General features: G+C 43.7%; 2 protein-coding genes across 14 annotated transcripts in view; one reads left to right on the top strand and one right to left on the bottom strand.

Moving 5' to 3' along the window:
- Window positions 1–6,674, bottom strand: part of sytl2a (synaptotagmin-like 2a) — a 70,156-nt gene extending 63,482 nt beyond the window's left edge. For 2 of the 10 annotated variants that reach the window (XM_060908570.1, XM_060908568.1), the window contains exons 1-3: window positions 6,619–6,663; window positions 6,473–6,504; window positions 6,308–6,359 (exon numbers count right to left, since the gene is read on the bottom strand). In XM_060908570.1, the coding sequence (XP_060764553.1) occupies window positions 6,308–6,350 (43 nt within the window). In that variant the 5' untranslated portion in view covers window positions 6,351–6,359; window positions 6,473–6,504; window positions 6,619–6,663. Of the gene's footprint in view, window positions 1–6,266; window positions 6,360–6,472 lie in introns of those variants that run through there. The other 8 variants (XM_060908569.1, XM_060908573.1, XM_060908576.1 and 5 more) reach the window with 8 other exon arrangements.
- Window positions 6,675–16,416: 9,742 nt separating this feature from the next.
- Window positions 16,417–17,211, top strand: part of arrb2a (arrestin, beta 2a) — a 28,338-nt gene continuing 27,543 nt past the window's right edge. For all 4 annotated transcript variants that reach the window (XM_060909294.1, XM_060909295.1, XM_060909296.1 and 1 more), the window contains exon 1: window positions 16,417–16,565. In XM_060909294.1, the coding sequence (XP_060765277.1) occupies window positions 16,543–16,565 (23 nt within the window). In that variant the 5' untranslated portion in view covers window positions 16,417–16,542. The remainder of the gene's footprint in view (window positions 16,566–17,211) is intronic.

Consider the following 17,211-nt stretch of genomic DNA (forward strand, 5'->3'; position numbering starts at 1 on the left):
GAGTATCTTTGGTGTGGGGGTGGCACGGTGGTGTAGTGGCAAGAAGGTCCGGGTTCGAGCCTCGGGGCCGGCGACGGCCTTTCTGTGTGGAGTTTGCATGGTCTCCCCGTGTCCGTGTGGGTTTCCTCCCGGTGCTCCGGTTTCCCCCACAGTCCAAAGACATGCAGGTTAGGTTAACTGGTGACTCTAAATTGACCATAGGTGCGAGTGTGAATGGTTGTCTGTGTCTATGTGTCAGCCTTGTGATGACCTGGCGACTTGTCCAGGGTGTACCCCGCCTTTCGCCCGTAGTCAGCTGGGATAGGCTCCAGCTTGCCTGCGACCCTGTAGAACAGGATAAAGCGGCTACAGATAATGAGATGAGATAAGATCTTTGGTGTGATTCAGATCTGGGCAGTGCTTCTGTATGTTCAGCAAACCAGCCAAGAGGCTAAAGACTTTAGACAGTTTTTTCCAAACAAACCGTGTAAGTTGAGTAATGCTGTTGAATGTAGATAATGTTTAGCTAAAAGATGACAAATAGATGTCAATTTAGTTAGTTAAGCTAGCTAGCTAACTTGGAGGTGGTAGTAACTAGTTACATTTACTCCGTTACATTTACTTGAGTAACTTTTTGGATAAATTTTACTCTTAAGAGTTGTTTTGTTGCAAAATACGTTTTACTTTTACTTGAGTAATATTATTCTAAAGTAGCAATACTCTTACTTGAGTAACGTTACTATTTTGGCTACTCTAATGGCCCTTTTCCACTACCCTTTTTCAGCTCACTTCAGCTCACTTCAGCCCGACACGGCTCGCGTTTCGACTATCTAAGAACAGCACGACTCAGCTCGCTTCAGCCCTGCTCAGCCCCCAAAACTTGCACGGTTTTGGAGTGGGGCTGAAGCGAGCCAAACCGAGCTGAGTGGGGCTAGGGGCATGAGCAGACACTCCCCTGTGCACTGATTGGTGAGGAGGAGTGTCCTCACATGCCCACACACGCCCCGCGAGCACGCTGGGATCTGTAAACACCGTAAACCCGGAAGAAGGAGAATTACGAATTACGAGAATTATGAAGCCTTATGCGCCTCGCCTCATCTATACGCTCTTGCCAGTATCTGTTGGCGTTGTCGGTGACAACAAGCCACAGCACCAAGACCAGCAACACTAACGACTCCATGTCCTCCATGTTTATTGTTTACTATCCGGGTTGTGAGACTACCGCTTAAAAGATCACTGATGTCACTGTTTGCGCCGCCTAACGACATCACCTGACGTCCACCCACTTTCACTAACTCCACCCAATGTGTCCACCCACTTCCAGCCAGCACGGTTCAGCGCGGTTGTAGTCGAAATGCAACTCCAACAGCCCCACTCAGCTCGACTCAGCCCAACTCAGCACGGCACGGCTCAGCCCAACTCAGCCGCGTTGGTAGTGGAAAAGCGGCATAAGATTACTCACTTCTGGGTAGAAAATAAGAATATAAATGTATTTGTGTTCCTTTGACTTATTTTTGTAAAGATTTAATTTATTTTTGTGGTAGTTAAAGTACATGAATTTGCTGATTATTATTACTGTATTCCTAATTCTATTTCAAAATGTTGCTTTCCACATCTTTTTTTCTCTTTATTGCCACAATAGAAAGAGCAGGGTGAGAGAGGAGACAGTGGACCAGAGGCCAACAGGGATGATTATGCAGGGTCACAGGTGAGAAGAGAATATAACTAGCTATGTCACTACTACTATTCTTAATTCTATTTATAAATTTTACTTTAGATTTTGATAGTATATCATTTTAAAGAACTAAAGTCGGTTCCCTGGTGCTGTGCTGTTTGTGGTTATGTGGTTCTTTAGCTGTTAAGGAGAGGTGCAATTGAATGCGAGAGGATACTAAATCACTCAATAGACCTCTGAACAATTTGTCCCCCTCACTTCTAAAATGATGGCTACGCCCCTAGTAGCAGGCTATCACAGACGACTTACATTATCAGCACAACACACGGGCCTGTGGTCTCTTCGTCGTTACCACCACTAGAAGCGCTTTGTTTACGTCCATGTGAGGAGAACGTGAGCCTGCAGACTCTCTGTTTCAGCCAATGAAATTGCAGCATGGATAACCCGTCACGTCAAAAAAACTAGTGACTAAGATTATAGCCTACTATTGAGTTCGCAAAAAATGTGAATAAATTCATATTTTCATCTCATTATCTCTAGCCGCTTTATCCTTCTACAGGGTCGCAGGCAAGCTGGAGCCTATCCCAGCTGACTACGGGCGAAAGGCGGGGTACACCCTGGACAAGTCGCCAGGTCATCACAGGGCTGACACATAGACACAGACAACCATTCACACTCACACCTACGGTCAATTTAGAGTCACCAGTTAACCTAACCTGCATGTCTTTTGGACTGTGGGGGAAACCGGAGCACCCGGAGGAAACCCACGCGGACACGGGGAGAACATGCAAACTCCACACAGAAAGGCCCTCGCCGGCCCCGGGGCTCGAACCCAGGACCTTCTTGCTGTGAGGCGACAGCGCTAACCACTACACCACAGTGCCGCCCTAAATTCATATTTTGTTATATAAAAATAAAATGCTAAATATTGGTAGGGACTATTTTGCCATCCTAAAATATTGGTTGTGACATGTCCCTATGGTCCATATGCAAACCTACACCCTTGCACTGCACAACAATAAGGCATGGTTTTTCTTTGGAAATTCCTGAACACACGTCTGCACTCAAGCCGAATGGCAATGTAAGTAAACAGAAATGGACTCAACTCAAACGGTTTGTTTGGCTTAAATGATGTCACGCGCCGAGTGGTCACGAAAATAGCCGACAGAAATTAGCCACGATCCGCGCCAACTTATTTTAATTATTACTTATTAACAATACTTCTTGTGACCAGAAGAAAATTACAGAGGGTTTTTTAACATATAAAGTTTCAAATGTGCATAAAATTAAAACCGTTGCCTATGAGCTTTAAGTGAGAAGCGTTATGTTTGGAGAAAGGAAAACACTGCATTCCAGCATAAGAACTTTATCCCATCTGTGAAACATGGTGGTGGTAGTATCATGGTTTGGGCCCGTTTTGCTGCATCTGGACCAGGACGGCTTGCCATCATTGATGGAACAATGAATTCTGAATTATACCAGCGAATTCTAAAGGAAAATGTCAGGACATCTGTCCATGAACTGAATCTCAAGAGAAGGTGGGTCATGCAGCAAGACAACGACCCTAAGCACACAAGTAATTCTACCAAAGAATGGTTAAAGAAGAATAAAGTTAATGTTTTGGAATGGCCAAGTCAAAGTCCTGACCTTAATCCAATGGAAATGTTGTGGAAGGACCTGAAGCGAGCAGTTCATGTGAGGAAACCCACCAACATCCCAGAGTTGAAGCTGTTCTGTACAGAGGAATGGGCTAAAATTGCTCCAAGCCGGTGTGCAGGACTGATCAACAGTTACCAGAAACGTTTAGTTGCAGTTAGTGCTGCACAAGGGGGTCACACCAGATACTGAAAGCAAAGGTTCACATACTTTTGCCACCCACAGATATGTAATACTGGATCATTTTCCTCAATAAATAAATGACCAAGTATAATATTTGTCTCATTTGTTTAACTGGGTTCTCTTTATCTACTTTTAGGACTTGTGTGAACATCTGTTCTTCAAAAACTACAATATGTTCAAAACTCTGCTGCCCGGCTGCTCACCCGCTCTCCCTCCAGAGAACATATCACCCCTGTCCTCTGTAAACTTCACTGGCTTCCCATAAAACAACGCATACACTTCAAGATCCTCCTCATCACCTATAAGGCCCTCAACATCCTTGCACCCTCGTACCTGACTGATCTCCTCCATCGCCACTCCCCCACCCGCCGACTACGCTCTGCAGATGCCAACCTCCTCACTCCCATCACCACGTCCAAGTACCGGACCCTCGGAGACAGAGCCTTCGCCATCGCTGCCCCCACCCTCTGGAACTCCCTCCCCCTGGCCATCCGTAACTCCGATACACTACTTTCCTTCAAGTGCCATCTCAAAACCCACCTGTTTAAGACTGCATATGACACTTGACACGTCACCTTCCTGCAGATCACCTTCCTATTTATCTGTTGTCTGTCTGTGTGTGTGTGTGTGTGTGTGTGTGTGTGTGTGTGTATTTTTGAACCTCCTGTAAAGCGTCTTTGAGTACCATGAAAAGCGCTATACAAAACAGATGTATTATTATTATTATTATTATTATCGTCTGATGATGTTTTAGGTCATATTTATTATGCAGAAATATAGAAAATTCTAAAGGGTTCACAAACTTTCAAGCACCACTGTATCAATGATATTTACATTCACATATTCCAAGGAAGTACTGTGCAAAAGTCTTAGGCACCCGGGGGTTTTTTTTGTTTTTTTGCTTTTTTTTTTTAGTAAAAAAAAAAATTTAGATTTTTATTTTATGACTTCTACATTATCGAGTCAGTACAAAAACATTTTAGATTTCCAAACATTTGTTTTCCAGCACAAAATTAAATGTTACAGAAAAATGTTTAAAACGTCAGTCAAGAAAGCAGCAGATTTTGTAAGAGAGACTTCTCAGACAAAAACATAATGAAGGTTACTGGGTTTTGCTGCAAAAATAAGAAGCAAGTGTGACAAAGTGTCCAGAATAACTGTGGCTGGTTCTGCAAGGTGTTCAATAAAACCTACAGCTCATTTCCTTATAAAACCTTTTTAAAAGGCTTGTTACACCAAATATCGACTTTGTTTCATTTATTACTGTTTACAGCTCTTTAAAGTGCTTATTTTATTTAATATTTAATCACATTTAGAACAAAAGGAGTCTCAGGTACAATCTGTGCAGTTTTATAAGGAAATTAGCTCCAAGTTTTACAGAAAATCTTTACAAGAACCAGCCACAATTCTTCTGAAGACTTATTTTTACAGCACAACCAAGCAGCCTTCATTACCGCCACCAACTTTGTTGGAGCAAGTTATGTTTCCACCTCCGTTTGTCTGGCTTTTCGCAACGTAGTTCAAAAAGCAGTGAACGGGTTTTGATGAAATTTCGAGGAAATATAAGTCATGGGCCAAGGAACAATTGAGTAGATTTTGAAGCAAACCCAGATATGTATGCGAAGTCAGGATTTTTTTTTTTTTTTGGTCTCTTCTCAACATCTGCCCCCAATAGAGGGCAGCCATGGCCTGAAGGTTAGAGAAGCAGCCTTGGGCCCAAAGGATCGTTGGTTTGATTCCTGGGACTGGCAGGAAAAACGTGAGGGGAGTTGAGTGAATGAAGAGCACTTTCCCTTCCCTCTGTACCATGGCTGATGTGCCCTTGAGCAAAGCATCAAACCCCCAACTGCTCCCTGATCTGGGTACGAGTGTGTGTGTGTGTGTGCTCATTGCTCACTTGCGTATGCTCACTGCTTCAGTTGGGTTAAATTCAGAGGAGGAATTCTGCTGTGCTTGAGTGTACATGTGACAAATATTCTTTTTCTCTACTACTCAAAAGTAGTGAATAGGTTTGGTGTACAGCTTCAGCGTTATCCTAGGTTCAAGTGATTTGATTTTCATATGTGAAAATGAAATCACTCTCCCGAGTGCCCTTCTAGTTATGCTTTTGTTCTGAGAAGCGCTTTCTTAAACAATATGCTGCTTTCGTTACTGACATTTCAGCATTTTTCTGTAACATTTAAGTTTGTATTGACTCAATAATGTCAAGAAAGTTTGTATTAAAAATGGGGCCTAAGGCTTTTGCACAGTGCTGTATATCCAACCTTCTCTTCAGTAGGAAAAGAGCAATGCAAAGCGTACAAACCTGACTTCCATCCCATACAAAAAAACTTTTATTGTAGGTCCAGGTAACTGTTTTGATAATGATTGTAACTACAGAGAAAACTGCTGGAATTCAGGTGATTTACAAGAACATGTTATGGCATGAGATGTCACTCTTGAGACAAGAGGCAAAAGCAAGTTTTTGTCTGTCTCTCTCACACACACACACACACACACACACACATATTCAAGAATAAATTTCTAGACCAGCTTTAATGACCTGTTGATATGTCTAAACTTTCTTGGGAATTTTTTCAAGTTTAAAGATGAAACTTTAGTTGAAATTCTCATTTTAAAAAAAATGCCTTTTGTTGTTGCTGTTAAAACATTAAAGTGCTGAATTCCAATAGCACTGTCCAAAGCTGGAAATTAAATAATCTTTGCTGTTTTTGTTTGTTTTCTAACTTGTCATGAAAAGTGTAACTAAACAATTTAAGACTCCAAAACTCACCACCAACAAAGACAGTCATTCAGGCTGAATCTGTCCCATACCTGTTAAAACATGAGCCTCTGTTCCTGTTTCAGCATGCTGCATATTTTACAGCTATAAAGACAGAAGAGTCCATGAAGACCTTGAGCAGCTATGAGTTCTAATCCACTGCTTTGCTGATTTATTTAGGTGTTTGTAGTAAACAAAGTAAATCAGAGAAAGTTTACCTTGGGGTCCCACTCAGCTCCAATCTGCCAAACTCAGTCAAAGAGAAGAAAAGGATGAGAGTATTAAACATGTACTGCTGGAGAGTGGAGCTTAGATAGAGCAGATACAATAATCCGTTAGTCATGAAAAAATAAACCTTTCTTACAATAAACTTGCCCTGCAACTCTACACATCAGGCCGGATGGCACAGACACAGAGAGAAATCTGATCTCAGATCAGAGGAAATAAAGTATCCAATCAGCAGCACGGGGGGCGGGGCCGCGTGAGCCGGGGGCGTGGCCGCATGAGCCAGACATGCCACTTACGTCACCATTCAACCCGGAAATATGCATTTTCAAAATAAAACCTCTAACAAACCCTGCTGTCTGACCAATGACTGTATAGTATATGATATAAACACATTTTGTCTGAAACACAAAATTGTCTGGAGTTTCCAAAACTGCCTTAATGTAATGATTTACTAAAGTTGGTTATGTAATGTACTTTATTAACAGGAGACCTAAACCATCTCATCTCATTATCTCTAGCCGCTTTATCCTGTTCTACAGGGTCGCAGGCAAGCTGGAGCCTATCCCAGCTGACTACGGGCGAAAGGCGGGGTACACCCTGGACAAGTCGCCAGGTCATCACAGGGCTGACACATAGACACAGACAACCATTCACACTCACATTCACACCTACAGTCAATTTAGAGTCACCAGTTAACCTAACCTGCATGTCTTTGGACTGTGGGGGAAACCGGAGCACCCGGAGGAAACCCACGCGGACACGGGGAGAACATGCAAACTCCACACAGAAAGGCTCTCGACGGCCACGGGGCTCGAACCCGGACCTTCTTGCTGTGAGGCGACAGCGCTAACCACTACACCACCGTGCCGCCCCAGACCTAAACCATCTCATCTCATCTCATTATCTCTAGCCGCTTTATCCTTCTACAGGGTCGCAGGCAAGCTGGAGCCTATCCCAGCTGACTACGGGCGAAAGGCGGGGTACACCCTGGACAAGTCGCCAGGTCATCACAGGGCTGACACATAGACACAGACAACCATTCACACTCACATTCACACCTACGGTCAATTTAGAGTCACCAGTTAACCTAACCTGCATGTCTTTGGACTGTGGGGGAAACCGGAGCACCCGGAGGAAACCCACGCGGACACGGGGAGAACATGCAAACTCCGCACAGAAAGGCCCTCGCCGGCCCCGGGGCTCGAACCCGGACCTTCTTGCTGTGAGGCGACAGCGCTAACCACTACACCACCGTGCCGCCCAGACCTAAACCAGAATTAATTAATTAATTTTCTATACCAGTTACGCATTGAGGGTCACAGGTGAGCTGGAGCCAATCCCAGCTAACATTGGGGGAGAGGAAGGGTACACTCGAGACAGGTTGCCAGTCTATCACAGGGCTAACACAGAGAAGCAGATGGCCATTCACACCGATAGGAAATTTAGAGTAACCAGTTGACCTAATCCATGTGTCTTTGGCTTCTTTGGAAAAGAAGAAGAAACCTTTATTTGTCACATTTACACTAAAGCACAGCAAAATTCCTCCCCTGCATTTCACCCATCTGGCATTCTATTCTATTCTATGCACGCACAAGTGAGCAATGAGCACACACACATACCCAGAGCAGTGGGCAGCTATGCTACAGCACTCATGGAGCAGTTGGGGGTTCGGTGCCTTGCTCAAGGGCACTTCAGCCATGATACAGAGGGAGGGGAGAGCGCTGTTCATTCACTCAACACCCTTCACATTTTTCATGCCAGTCCCAGAAATCAAACTGGCGACCCTTTGGGCCCAAGGCTGCTTCTCTAACCTTCATGCCCCCAGGAAACAAGAGCATCTGGAGGAAACCCACATAGGCATGAGGAAAACATGCAGACTCCACACAGAAAGGCCCCGGTCAAGCAGCAGATTCGAACCAAGAACCTGCTTGCTGTGTGATAACCATGGCCCTACCGTGCCACCCCACTAAATTTTATTGTTATATCCTACTAACCTACAAGTCTGGGAGTCACAAAAATTGGCATCTTGGCATAGATTTTAACCAGCATGGTTCAACATAAATGTGGAAATAAGTGTGTGATTTCAGGTTCATAACTGTGCATGAGGCAAAGGCTAAAGAAGCAATCATTGATGGTGCAAACTTTACGCCAGGTTCTAAAACTGTTCAAATCTGTACAGAAATATTCATCCATCCATTATCCATAACCGCTTATCCTGTGCAGGGTCACGGGTAAACTGGGGTCTATCCCAACTGACGATGGGTGAGAGGTGGGGTACACCCTGGACAAGTCGTCAGGTCATCCCAGGGCTGACACATACAAACAACCATTCATATTCACATTCACACCTACAGTCAATTTAGAGCCACCAATTAACCTAACCTGCATGTCTTTGGATTGTGTGGGAAACCAGAGCACCCGGAGGAAACCCACACAGACACGGGGAGAGCATGCAAGTTCCGCACAGAAAGGCCCCAGTCGGCCACTGGGCTTGAACCCAGAACCTTCTTGCTGTGAGGTGACAGTGCTAACCACTACACCATCGTGCCACCCCAGAAATATTCAGACAAACTCAATTGAGATTTATCTTATGAACTATTCAAATATTCAGCTCACTTTTCAAACATGTTTAATAATATTTTGGCTATTTATTGGAGCATGAATCATTTTATTTCTTAATTCACTGACAGAACAATTGGGTCCAAGTTGTCATTATGAATCAGCTTACATGTTCTGAATCCCATTACACCAATTCAGTTCAAGTGACCAGTCAGAAAGATGAATAACTTTGAGCACTCAAAATAAATCTATCTATCTTACATAATCACTACAGTGACATGGCCGCTCTGACAGCTTCAGCCATCAAAGTCTCTAGGGAAGAATTACAGTAGTGGTTCTCATTGCCTTCTACTGGATTATTATAGAGGTTTTCTCCTCTCAGTCATTCACACACAAACCTATGGACAATTTAGAGTAGCCAGTTAACCTAACCATATGTCTTTGGACTGTGGGGGAAACCAGAGCACCCTGAGGAAACCCACACAGACACAGGGAGAACATACAAACTTCACACAGAAAGGCCCCCGTCGGCCGCTGGGTTCGAACCCAGAACCTTCTTGCTATGAGGCAACACTGCTAACCAGCTGCACCACCACGCAAAACAAATACAACTTGGTAATTGTAACAAAATTTTGTAACAAAAAATTTAAAAAATTAAAATAAAAAATAACACCCCTGGACTCACCTTGAGAACCTTTTTTGGTACATTATACAGCCAAAAGTTTGTGAACGCCTGACCATGACACCCAAATGTGCTCTTTGACCTTTCCATTCCAGATTTAGTTCCCACTTTGCTGTTATAATAACCTTTACTCTTCTAGGAAGACTTTCCAATAGGTTTTGGAGCATGGCTGTGGGGATTTGTGCTCCTTCAGCCACAAGAGCATGAGTGAGATCAGGCACTGATGTCAGGTGAGGAGGACTGGGATCCAGGCTGCATTACTGTTCATTTCAACAGTGTTCAGGAGGCTTGAGGTCAGGACCATGTGAAAGCCACTAGAGTTCTTCCACTCCATTGATAAACCATGTCTTCATGGACCTCACTCTGGGCACATTAGGCATTGTCTTGCTGAAACATGATTGGGCCCCTTAGTTTCATTCATTCATTCATTCATTTCCTATACCGCTTATTCTTTGCGGGTCGTGGGTGAGCTGGAGCCAATCCCAGCTGACATTGGGCGAGAGACGGGGTGCACCCTGGGCAAGTTGCGAGTCTATTGCTGGGCTAACATGGAGAGACAAACAACCATTCATACTCCCATTCACATTCACATCTATGGCAATTTAGGCCAAGTTTACATTAGACCGTATCTGTCTCGTTTTCTTCGCGGATGCACTGTCTGTTTACATTAAAACGCCTGGAAACGCCGGGAAACGGGAATCCGCCAGGGTCCACGTATTCAATCCAGATCGTGTCTGGTCCGGTGCTGTGTAAACATTGAGAATACGCGGATACGCTGTGCTGAGCTCTAGCTGGCGTCGTCATTGGACAACATCACTGTGACATCCACCTTCCTGATTCGCTGGCGTTGGTCATGTGACGCGACTGCTGAAAAACGGCGCGGACTTCCGCCTTGTATTACCTTTCATTAAAGAGTATAAAAGTATGAAAATACTGCAAATACTGATGCAAATACTGCCCATTGTGTAGTTATGATTGTCTTTAGGCTTGCCATCCTTCCACTTGCAAGTGGTAAGTGACGTGCATACCTGATATGCACTGGGATCACACACACAGCGGCTCAGTCCCGAATCACTGCTCGTGCGCGTCACTCGCGCGCTCTGTGAGCTGCGCAGGGCCGGAGTGCGCACCCTCCAGAGGGCACTCACTGTTCAGGGCGGAATGATTTGGAGCGCAGGATGCCTGCGGAGCCGAGCGTATCCGTGTATTGGCGTTGCTGTGTGCACGCGAATCGTTTTAAAAACGTTAATCTGATGATCCGCTGATACGGTCTAATGTAAACCCCACCTTAGAGTAGCCAGTTGACCTAATCCTCATGTCTTTGGACTGTGGGAGACACTGGATCACCTGGAGGAAATCCCCGTGACAAACAACACTGCTCCCTTTATTTCCAGTGAAGGAAAATTGTAATGTAACAGCATTCACTCACACTACGATCTTTTACCCAGTGGACAATAATGCACTATGCCTTACAATGTTTACAGTGTCTCTCTCACACACAAGGTTTACATTTATTTATTCCCTTTCATATCCTACCTCAATATGCACACTCAACTCTGCACTTTACTTTGCTTGTGTCTGCACTTTATATTGTTTGTGTCTTTTATTGCTTGTCTATTGTGTCATTTACTGTCTGCAGTGTTGCACTTGTTGCACTCTTGCACTTTATGTTGTTACATGTAGACTTGTAGTCAAGTGATGTTTAATGTAGCACCATGGTCCTGGAGAAATGTAGTTTTGTTTTAACTGTGTACTGTACCAACTGTATATGATTGAAATGACAAATAAAAAGACCTTGATTCAAAAACATTCTATGCAATTGTGTGCTTCCAACTTTATTGCAGCAGTTTGGGGAAGACCCATGAGTGTGATGTCCACATGTCCACAAACCTTGGCCAGGGGGCAGCCATGGCCTGAAGGTAAGAGAAGCAGGATCACTGGTTTAAGTCCCAGGACTGGCAGGAAAAACATGAGGAGTGAACGAACAGCACTTTCCTCTCCCTCTGTACCATGACTGAAGTGCCCTTGAGCAAGGCACCTAACCTCCAACTGTCAAGTTAAGTCAAGTTTATTTGTATAGCACTTTTAACAATAAACATTGTCGCAAAGCAGCTTTACAGAATTTGAACGACTTAAAACATGAGCTAATTTTGTCCCTAATCTATCCCCAATGAGCAAGCCTGTGGCGACGGTGGCAAGGAAAAACTCCCTCAGACGACATGAGGAAGAAACCTCGAGAGGAACCAGACTCAAAAGGGAACCCATCCTCATTTGGGCAACAACAGACTGCATGACTATAACATTAACAGTTTTAACATGAAGACAGTTTCGTTGATGTTGTAACTCTTCATTGATGGAAACCTGAGTGCAAAACTGTTCATGACAACTGCAGTCCAAAAGTTAGCAAGTCAACTGTAGTCCTCAGCCATAAAAGCATTACTGTAAGAGTCCAGAGCGTCCTCCAGGTGTAACCCTCAACTGTCCTCATGGGGCCGTCCTCCACAGGAGCGGTGCGCTAAAACTCCAACTGCTCCCAGGTGCTGTAGCATAGCTGCCCACTGCTCTGGATATGATTTTTGAGCTTTGCCAGAGCTCAAACCACTACAGCTTGCGCCAATTACAGTGGCCCTATTGTACCAAATCTGCATGTCTTTGAACTGTGGGGGAAACCGGAGCAAGACACAAGGAGAACATGCAAACTCCACACAGAAAGGCCCCTGTCGGCCACGAGGTTCGAACCCAGAACCTTCTTACTGTGAGGCAACAGTGATAACCACTACACCACCACAAAATGAGTGTGTGCTCACTGCTTCAGATGGGTTAAATGCAGAGGAGGAATTCTGCTGTGCTTGAGTGTACATGTGACCAAATAAAGCCTTCTTCTTCTTTGGCATTATAATTCTGTACAACCCCGATTCCAAAAAAGTTGGGACAAAGTACAAATTGTAAATAAAAACGGAATGCAATGATGTGGAAGTTTCAAAATTCCATATTTTATTCAGAATAGAACATAGATGACATACAGTGGGGCAAAAAAGTATTTAGTCAGCCACCAATTGTGCAAGTTCTCCCACTTAAAAATATGAGAGAGGCCTGTAATTTTCATCATAGGTACACTTCAACTATGAGAGACAGAATGGGGGGAAAGAATCCAGGAAATCACATTGTAGAATTTTTAATGAATTAATTGGTAAATTCCTCGGTAAAATAAGTATTTGGTCACCTACAAACAAGCAAGATTTCTGGCTCTCGCAGACCTGTAATTTCTTCTTTAAGAGGCTCCTCTGTCCTCCACTCGTTACCTGTATTAATGGCACCTGTTTGAACTCGTTATCAGTATAAAAGACACCTGTCCACAACCTCAAACAGTCACACTCCAAACTCCACTATGGCCAAGACCAAAGAGCTGTCAAAGGACACCAGAAACAAAATTGTAGACCTGCACCAGGCTGGGAAGACTGAATCTGCAATAGGTAAGCAGCTTGGTGTGAAGAAATCAACTGTGGGAGCAATTATTAGAAAACGGAAGACATACAAGACCACTGATAATCTCCCTCGATCTGGGGCTCCACGCAAGATCTCACCCCGTGGGGTCAAAATGATCACAAGAACGGTGAGCAAAAATCCCAGAACCACACGGGGGGACCTAGTGAATGACCTGCAGAGAGCTGGGACCAAAGTAACAAAGGCTACCATCAGTAACACACTACGCCGCCAGGGACTCAAATCCTGCAGTGCCAGACGTGTCCCCCTGCTTAAGCCAGTACATGTCCAGGCCCATCTGAAGTTTGCTAGAGAGCATTTGGATGATCCAGAAGAGGACTGGGAGAATGTCATATGGTCAGATGAAACCAAAATAGAACTTTTTGGTAAAAACTCAAATTGTCGTGTTTGGAGGAGAAAGAATGCCGAGTTGCATCCAAAGAACACCATACCTACTGTGAAGCATGGGGGTGGAAACATCATGCTTTGGGGCTGTTTTTCTGCAAAGGGACCAGGACGACTGATCCGTGTAAAGGAAAGAAAGAATGGGGCCATGTATCGTGAGATTTTGAGTGAAAACCTCCTTACATCAGCAAGGGCATTGAAGATGAAACGTGGCTGGGTCTTTCAGCATGACAATGATCCCCAACACACCGCCCGGGCAACGAAGGAGTGGCTTCGTAAGAAGCATTTCAAGGTCCTGGAGTGGCCTAGCCAGTCTCCAGATCTCAACCCCATAGAAAATCTTTGGAGGGAGTTGAAAGTCCATGTTGCCCAGCGACAGCCCCAAAACATTGCTCTAGAGGAGATCTGCATGGAGGAATAGGCCAAAATACCAGCAACAGTGTGTGAAAACCTTGTGAAGACTTACAGAAAATGTTTGACCTCTGTCATTGCCAAAAAAGGGTATATAACAAAGTATTGAGATGAATTTTTGTTATTGACCAAATACTTATTTTCCACCATAATTTGCAAATAAATTCTTTAAAAATCAGACAATGTGATTTTCTGGATTTTTTTTTCTCATTTTGTCTCTCATAGTTGAGGTATACCTATGATGAAAATTACAGGCCTCTCTCATCTTTTTAAGTGGGAGAAATTGCACAATTGGTGACTGACTAAATACTTTTTTGCCCCATTGTATCAAATGTTTAAACTGAGAAAATGTATCATTTAAAGAGAAAAATTAGGTGATTTTAAATTTCATGACAAGACCACATCTCAAAAAAGTTGGGACAAGGCCATGTTTACCACTGTGAGACATCCCCTTTTCTCTTTACAACAGTCTGTAAATGTCTGGGGACTGAGGAGACAAGTTGCTCAAGTTTAGGGATAGGAATGTTGACCCATTCTTGTCTAATGTAGGATTCTAGTTGCTCAACTGTCTTAGGTCTTTTTTGTTGTATCTTCCGTTTTATGATGCGCCAGATGTTTTCTATGGGTGAAAGATCTGGACTGCAGGCTGGCCAGTTCAGTACCCGGACCCTTCTTCTACGCAGCCATGATGCTGTAATTGATGCAGTATGTGGTTTGGCATTGTCATGTTGGAAAATGCAAGGTCTTCCCTGAAAGAGACGTCGTCTGGATGGGAGCATATGTTGCTCGAGAACCTGGATATACCTTTCAGCATTGATGGTGTCTTTCCAGATGTGTAAGCTGCCCATGCCACACGCACTAATGCAACCCCATACCATCAGAGATGCAGGCTTCTGAACTGAGCGCTGATAACAACTTGGGTCGTCCTCCTCTTTAGTCCGAATGACACCGACACGGCATCGCTGATTTCCATAAAGAACTTCAAATTTTGATTCGTCTGACCACAGAACAGTTTTCCACTTTGCCACAGTCCATTTTAAATGAGCCTTGGTCCAGAGAAGACGTCTGCGCTTCTGGATCGTGTTTAGATACATCTTCTTCTTTGAACTATAGAGTTTTAGCTGGCAACGGCGGATGGCACGGTGAATTGTGTTCACAGATAATGTTCTCTGGAAATATTCCTGAGCCCATTTTGTGATTTCCAATACAGAAGCATGCCTGTATGTGATGCAGTGCCGTCTAAGGGCCCGAAGATCACGGGCACCCAGTATGGTTTTCCGGCCTTGACCCTTACGCACAGAGATTCTTCCAGATTCTCTGAATATTTTGATGATATTATGCACTATAGATGATGATATGTTCAAACTCTTTGCAATTTTACACTGTCGAACTCCTTTCTGATATTGCTCCACTATTTGTCGGCGCAGAATTAGGGGGATTGGTGATCCTCTTCCCATCTTTACTTCTGAGAGCCGCTGCCACTCCAAGATGCTCTTTTTATACCCAGTCATGTTAATGACTGGCGGCACGGTGGTGTAGTGGTTAGTGCTGTCGCCTCACAGCAAGAAGGTCCTGGGTTCGAGACCCGGGGCCGGCGAGGGCCTTTCTGTGTGGCGTTTGCATGTTCTCCCCGTGTCCGCATGGGTTTCCTCCGGGTGCTCCGGTTTTCCCCACAGTCCAAAGACATGCAGGTTAGGTTAACTGGTGACTCTAAATTGACCGTAGGTGTGAATGTGAGTGTGAATGGTTGTCTGTGTCTATGTGTCAGCCCTGTGATGACCTGGCGACTTGTCCAGGGTGTACCCCGCCTTTCGCCCGTAGTCAGCTGGGATAGGCTCCAGCTTGCCTGCGACCCTGTAGAAGGATAAAGCGGCTAGAGATAATGAGATGAGATGTTAATGACCTATTGCCAATTGACCTAATGAGTTGCAATTTGGTCCTCCAGCTGTTCCTTTTTTGTACCTTTAACTTTTCCAGCCTCTTATTGCCCCTGTCCCAACTTTTTTGAGATGTGTTGCTGTCATGAAATTTCAAATGAGCCAATATTTGGCATGAAATTTCAAAATGTCTCACTTTCGACATTTGATATGTTGTCTATGTTCTATTGTGAATACAATATCAGTTTTTGAGATTTGTAAATTATTGCATTCTGTTTTTATTTACAATTTGTACTTTGTCCCAACTTTTTTGGAATCGGGGTTGTATATATTATTAGACAATGAAATAGAAACTATCGGACAGCATGTTGATCATTTCGCAGCATTTTGATTATGTCAAACTGTGTGTGTATGTTTTTTTTTAAACTCGTTTGAAATGTTATATTTTATTATGAAAGAAAGCAGAGTGTCTGTGGTGAACACATACTACTTCCGGTCAGACCGGTTGCTCATTGTAGCTGCTCTTCCTGCTGTTATGGAGCGCAGCTAAAAGAACCATAACGCTCGATGTGTTTTATGAAACAAAACAATACTCAACCTTTACTGATTCCTTAAATTGTGAAGGTCACATTCTCCCTGGATTATGGGGGACAAGGCCGGCACCCGGTGAGATTTTACCTGCTTTAATACAAACCTCGAGCTGTTTTTTGTTTTTTTAATTCTTCTTCGTAGTAGCTTCAGTAACACAGCAGTTAGCGTTAGCTGTTAGCTGTGTAGATTAGCAAGGCGGATAAACACTTAGTTACGTAGCTAACTAGTAGCTACATAACTAACTAATTATCATGGCTAACTAGATGACTGGTGTGAGGTTTATATAAAACGTAATAATAAAGCTTTTGTATCAGAAGTAATAACAGTATTAGGTTTGAGTGAAAGAGGCTTGTGGTAATTAGCTGTGGGGTTTTTGCTTGTTTGCTAAACAACAACTGGAGCTTTAATTTTAATGTAGCAGCATCGTTACCTACATAACACACTGTTTATACCTCATCCGGGTACTTTATTTTATATCCATACTCTGGACACTTAAGTATCTTAACACTTGAGATACCTAATCCGAGTTGGTCATTTATTTACTGCACATTTGTCTCATTTATTACTATAGCTGCTTTTTTTTTTAAACGTAGAACCATTTAACTGCATTACAATAGTAGTCTCAGGTATAATTAGTGCAGTCTTATGAGGAAATGAGCTGGAAGTGTTACTGAACATCCTGCAGAAGCAGACACAGTTCTTCTGGACACTTTTGCAGCAA

The sequence above is a fragment of the Neoarius graeffei genome, chromosome 25 (assembly GCF_027579695.1).
Source record: "Neoarius graeffei isolate fNeoGra1 chromosome 25, fNeoGra1.pri, whole genome shotgun sequence".
NCBI classification, from domain to species: domain Eukaryota; kingdom Metazoa; phylum Chordata; class Actinopteri; order Siluriformes; family Ariidae; genus Neoarius; species Neoarius graeffei.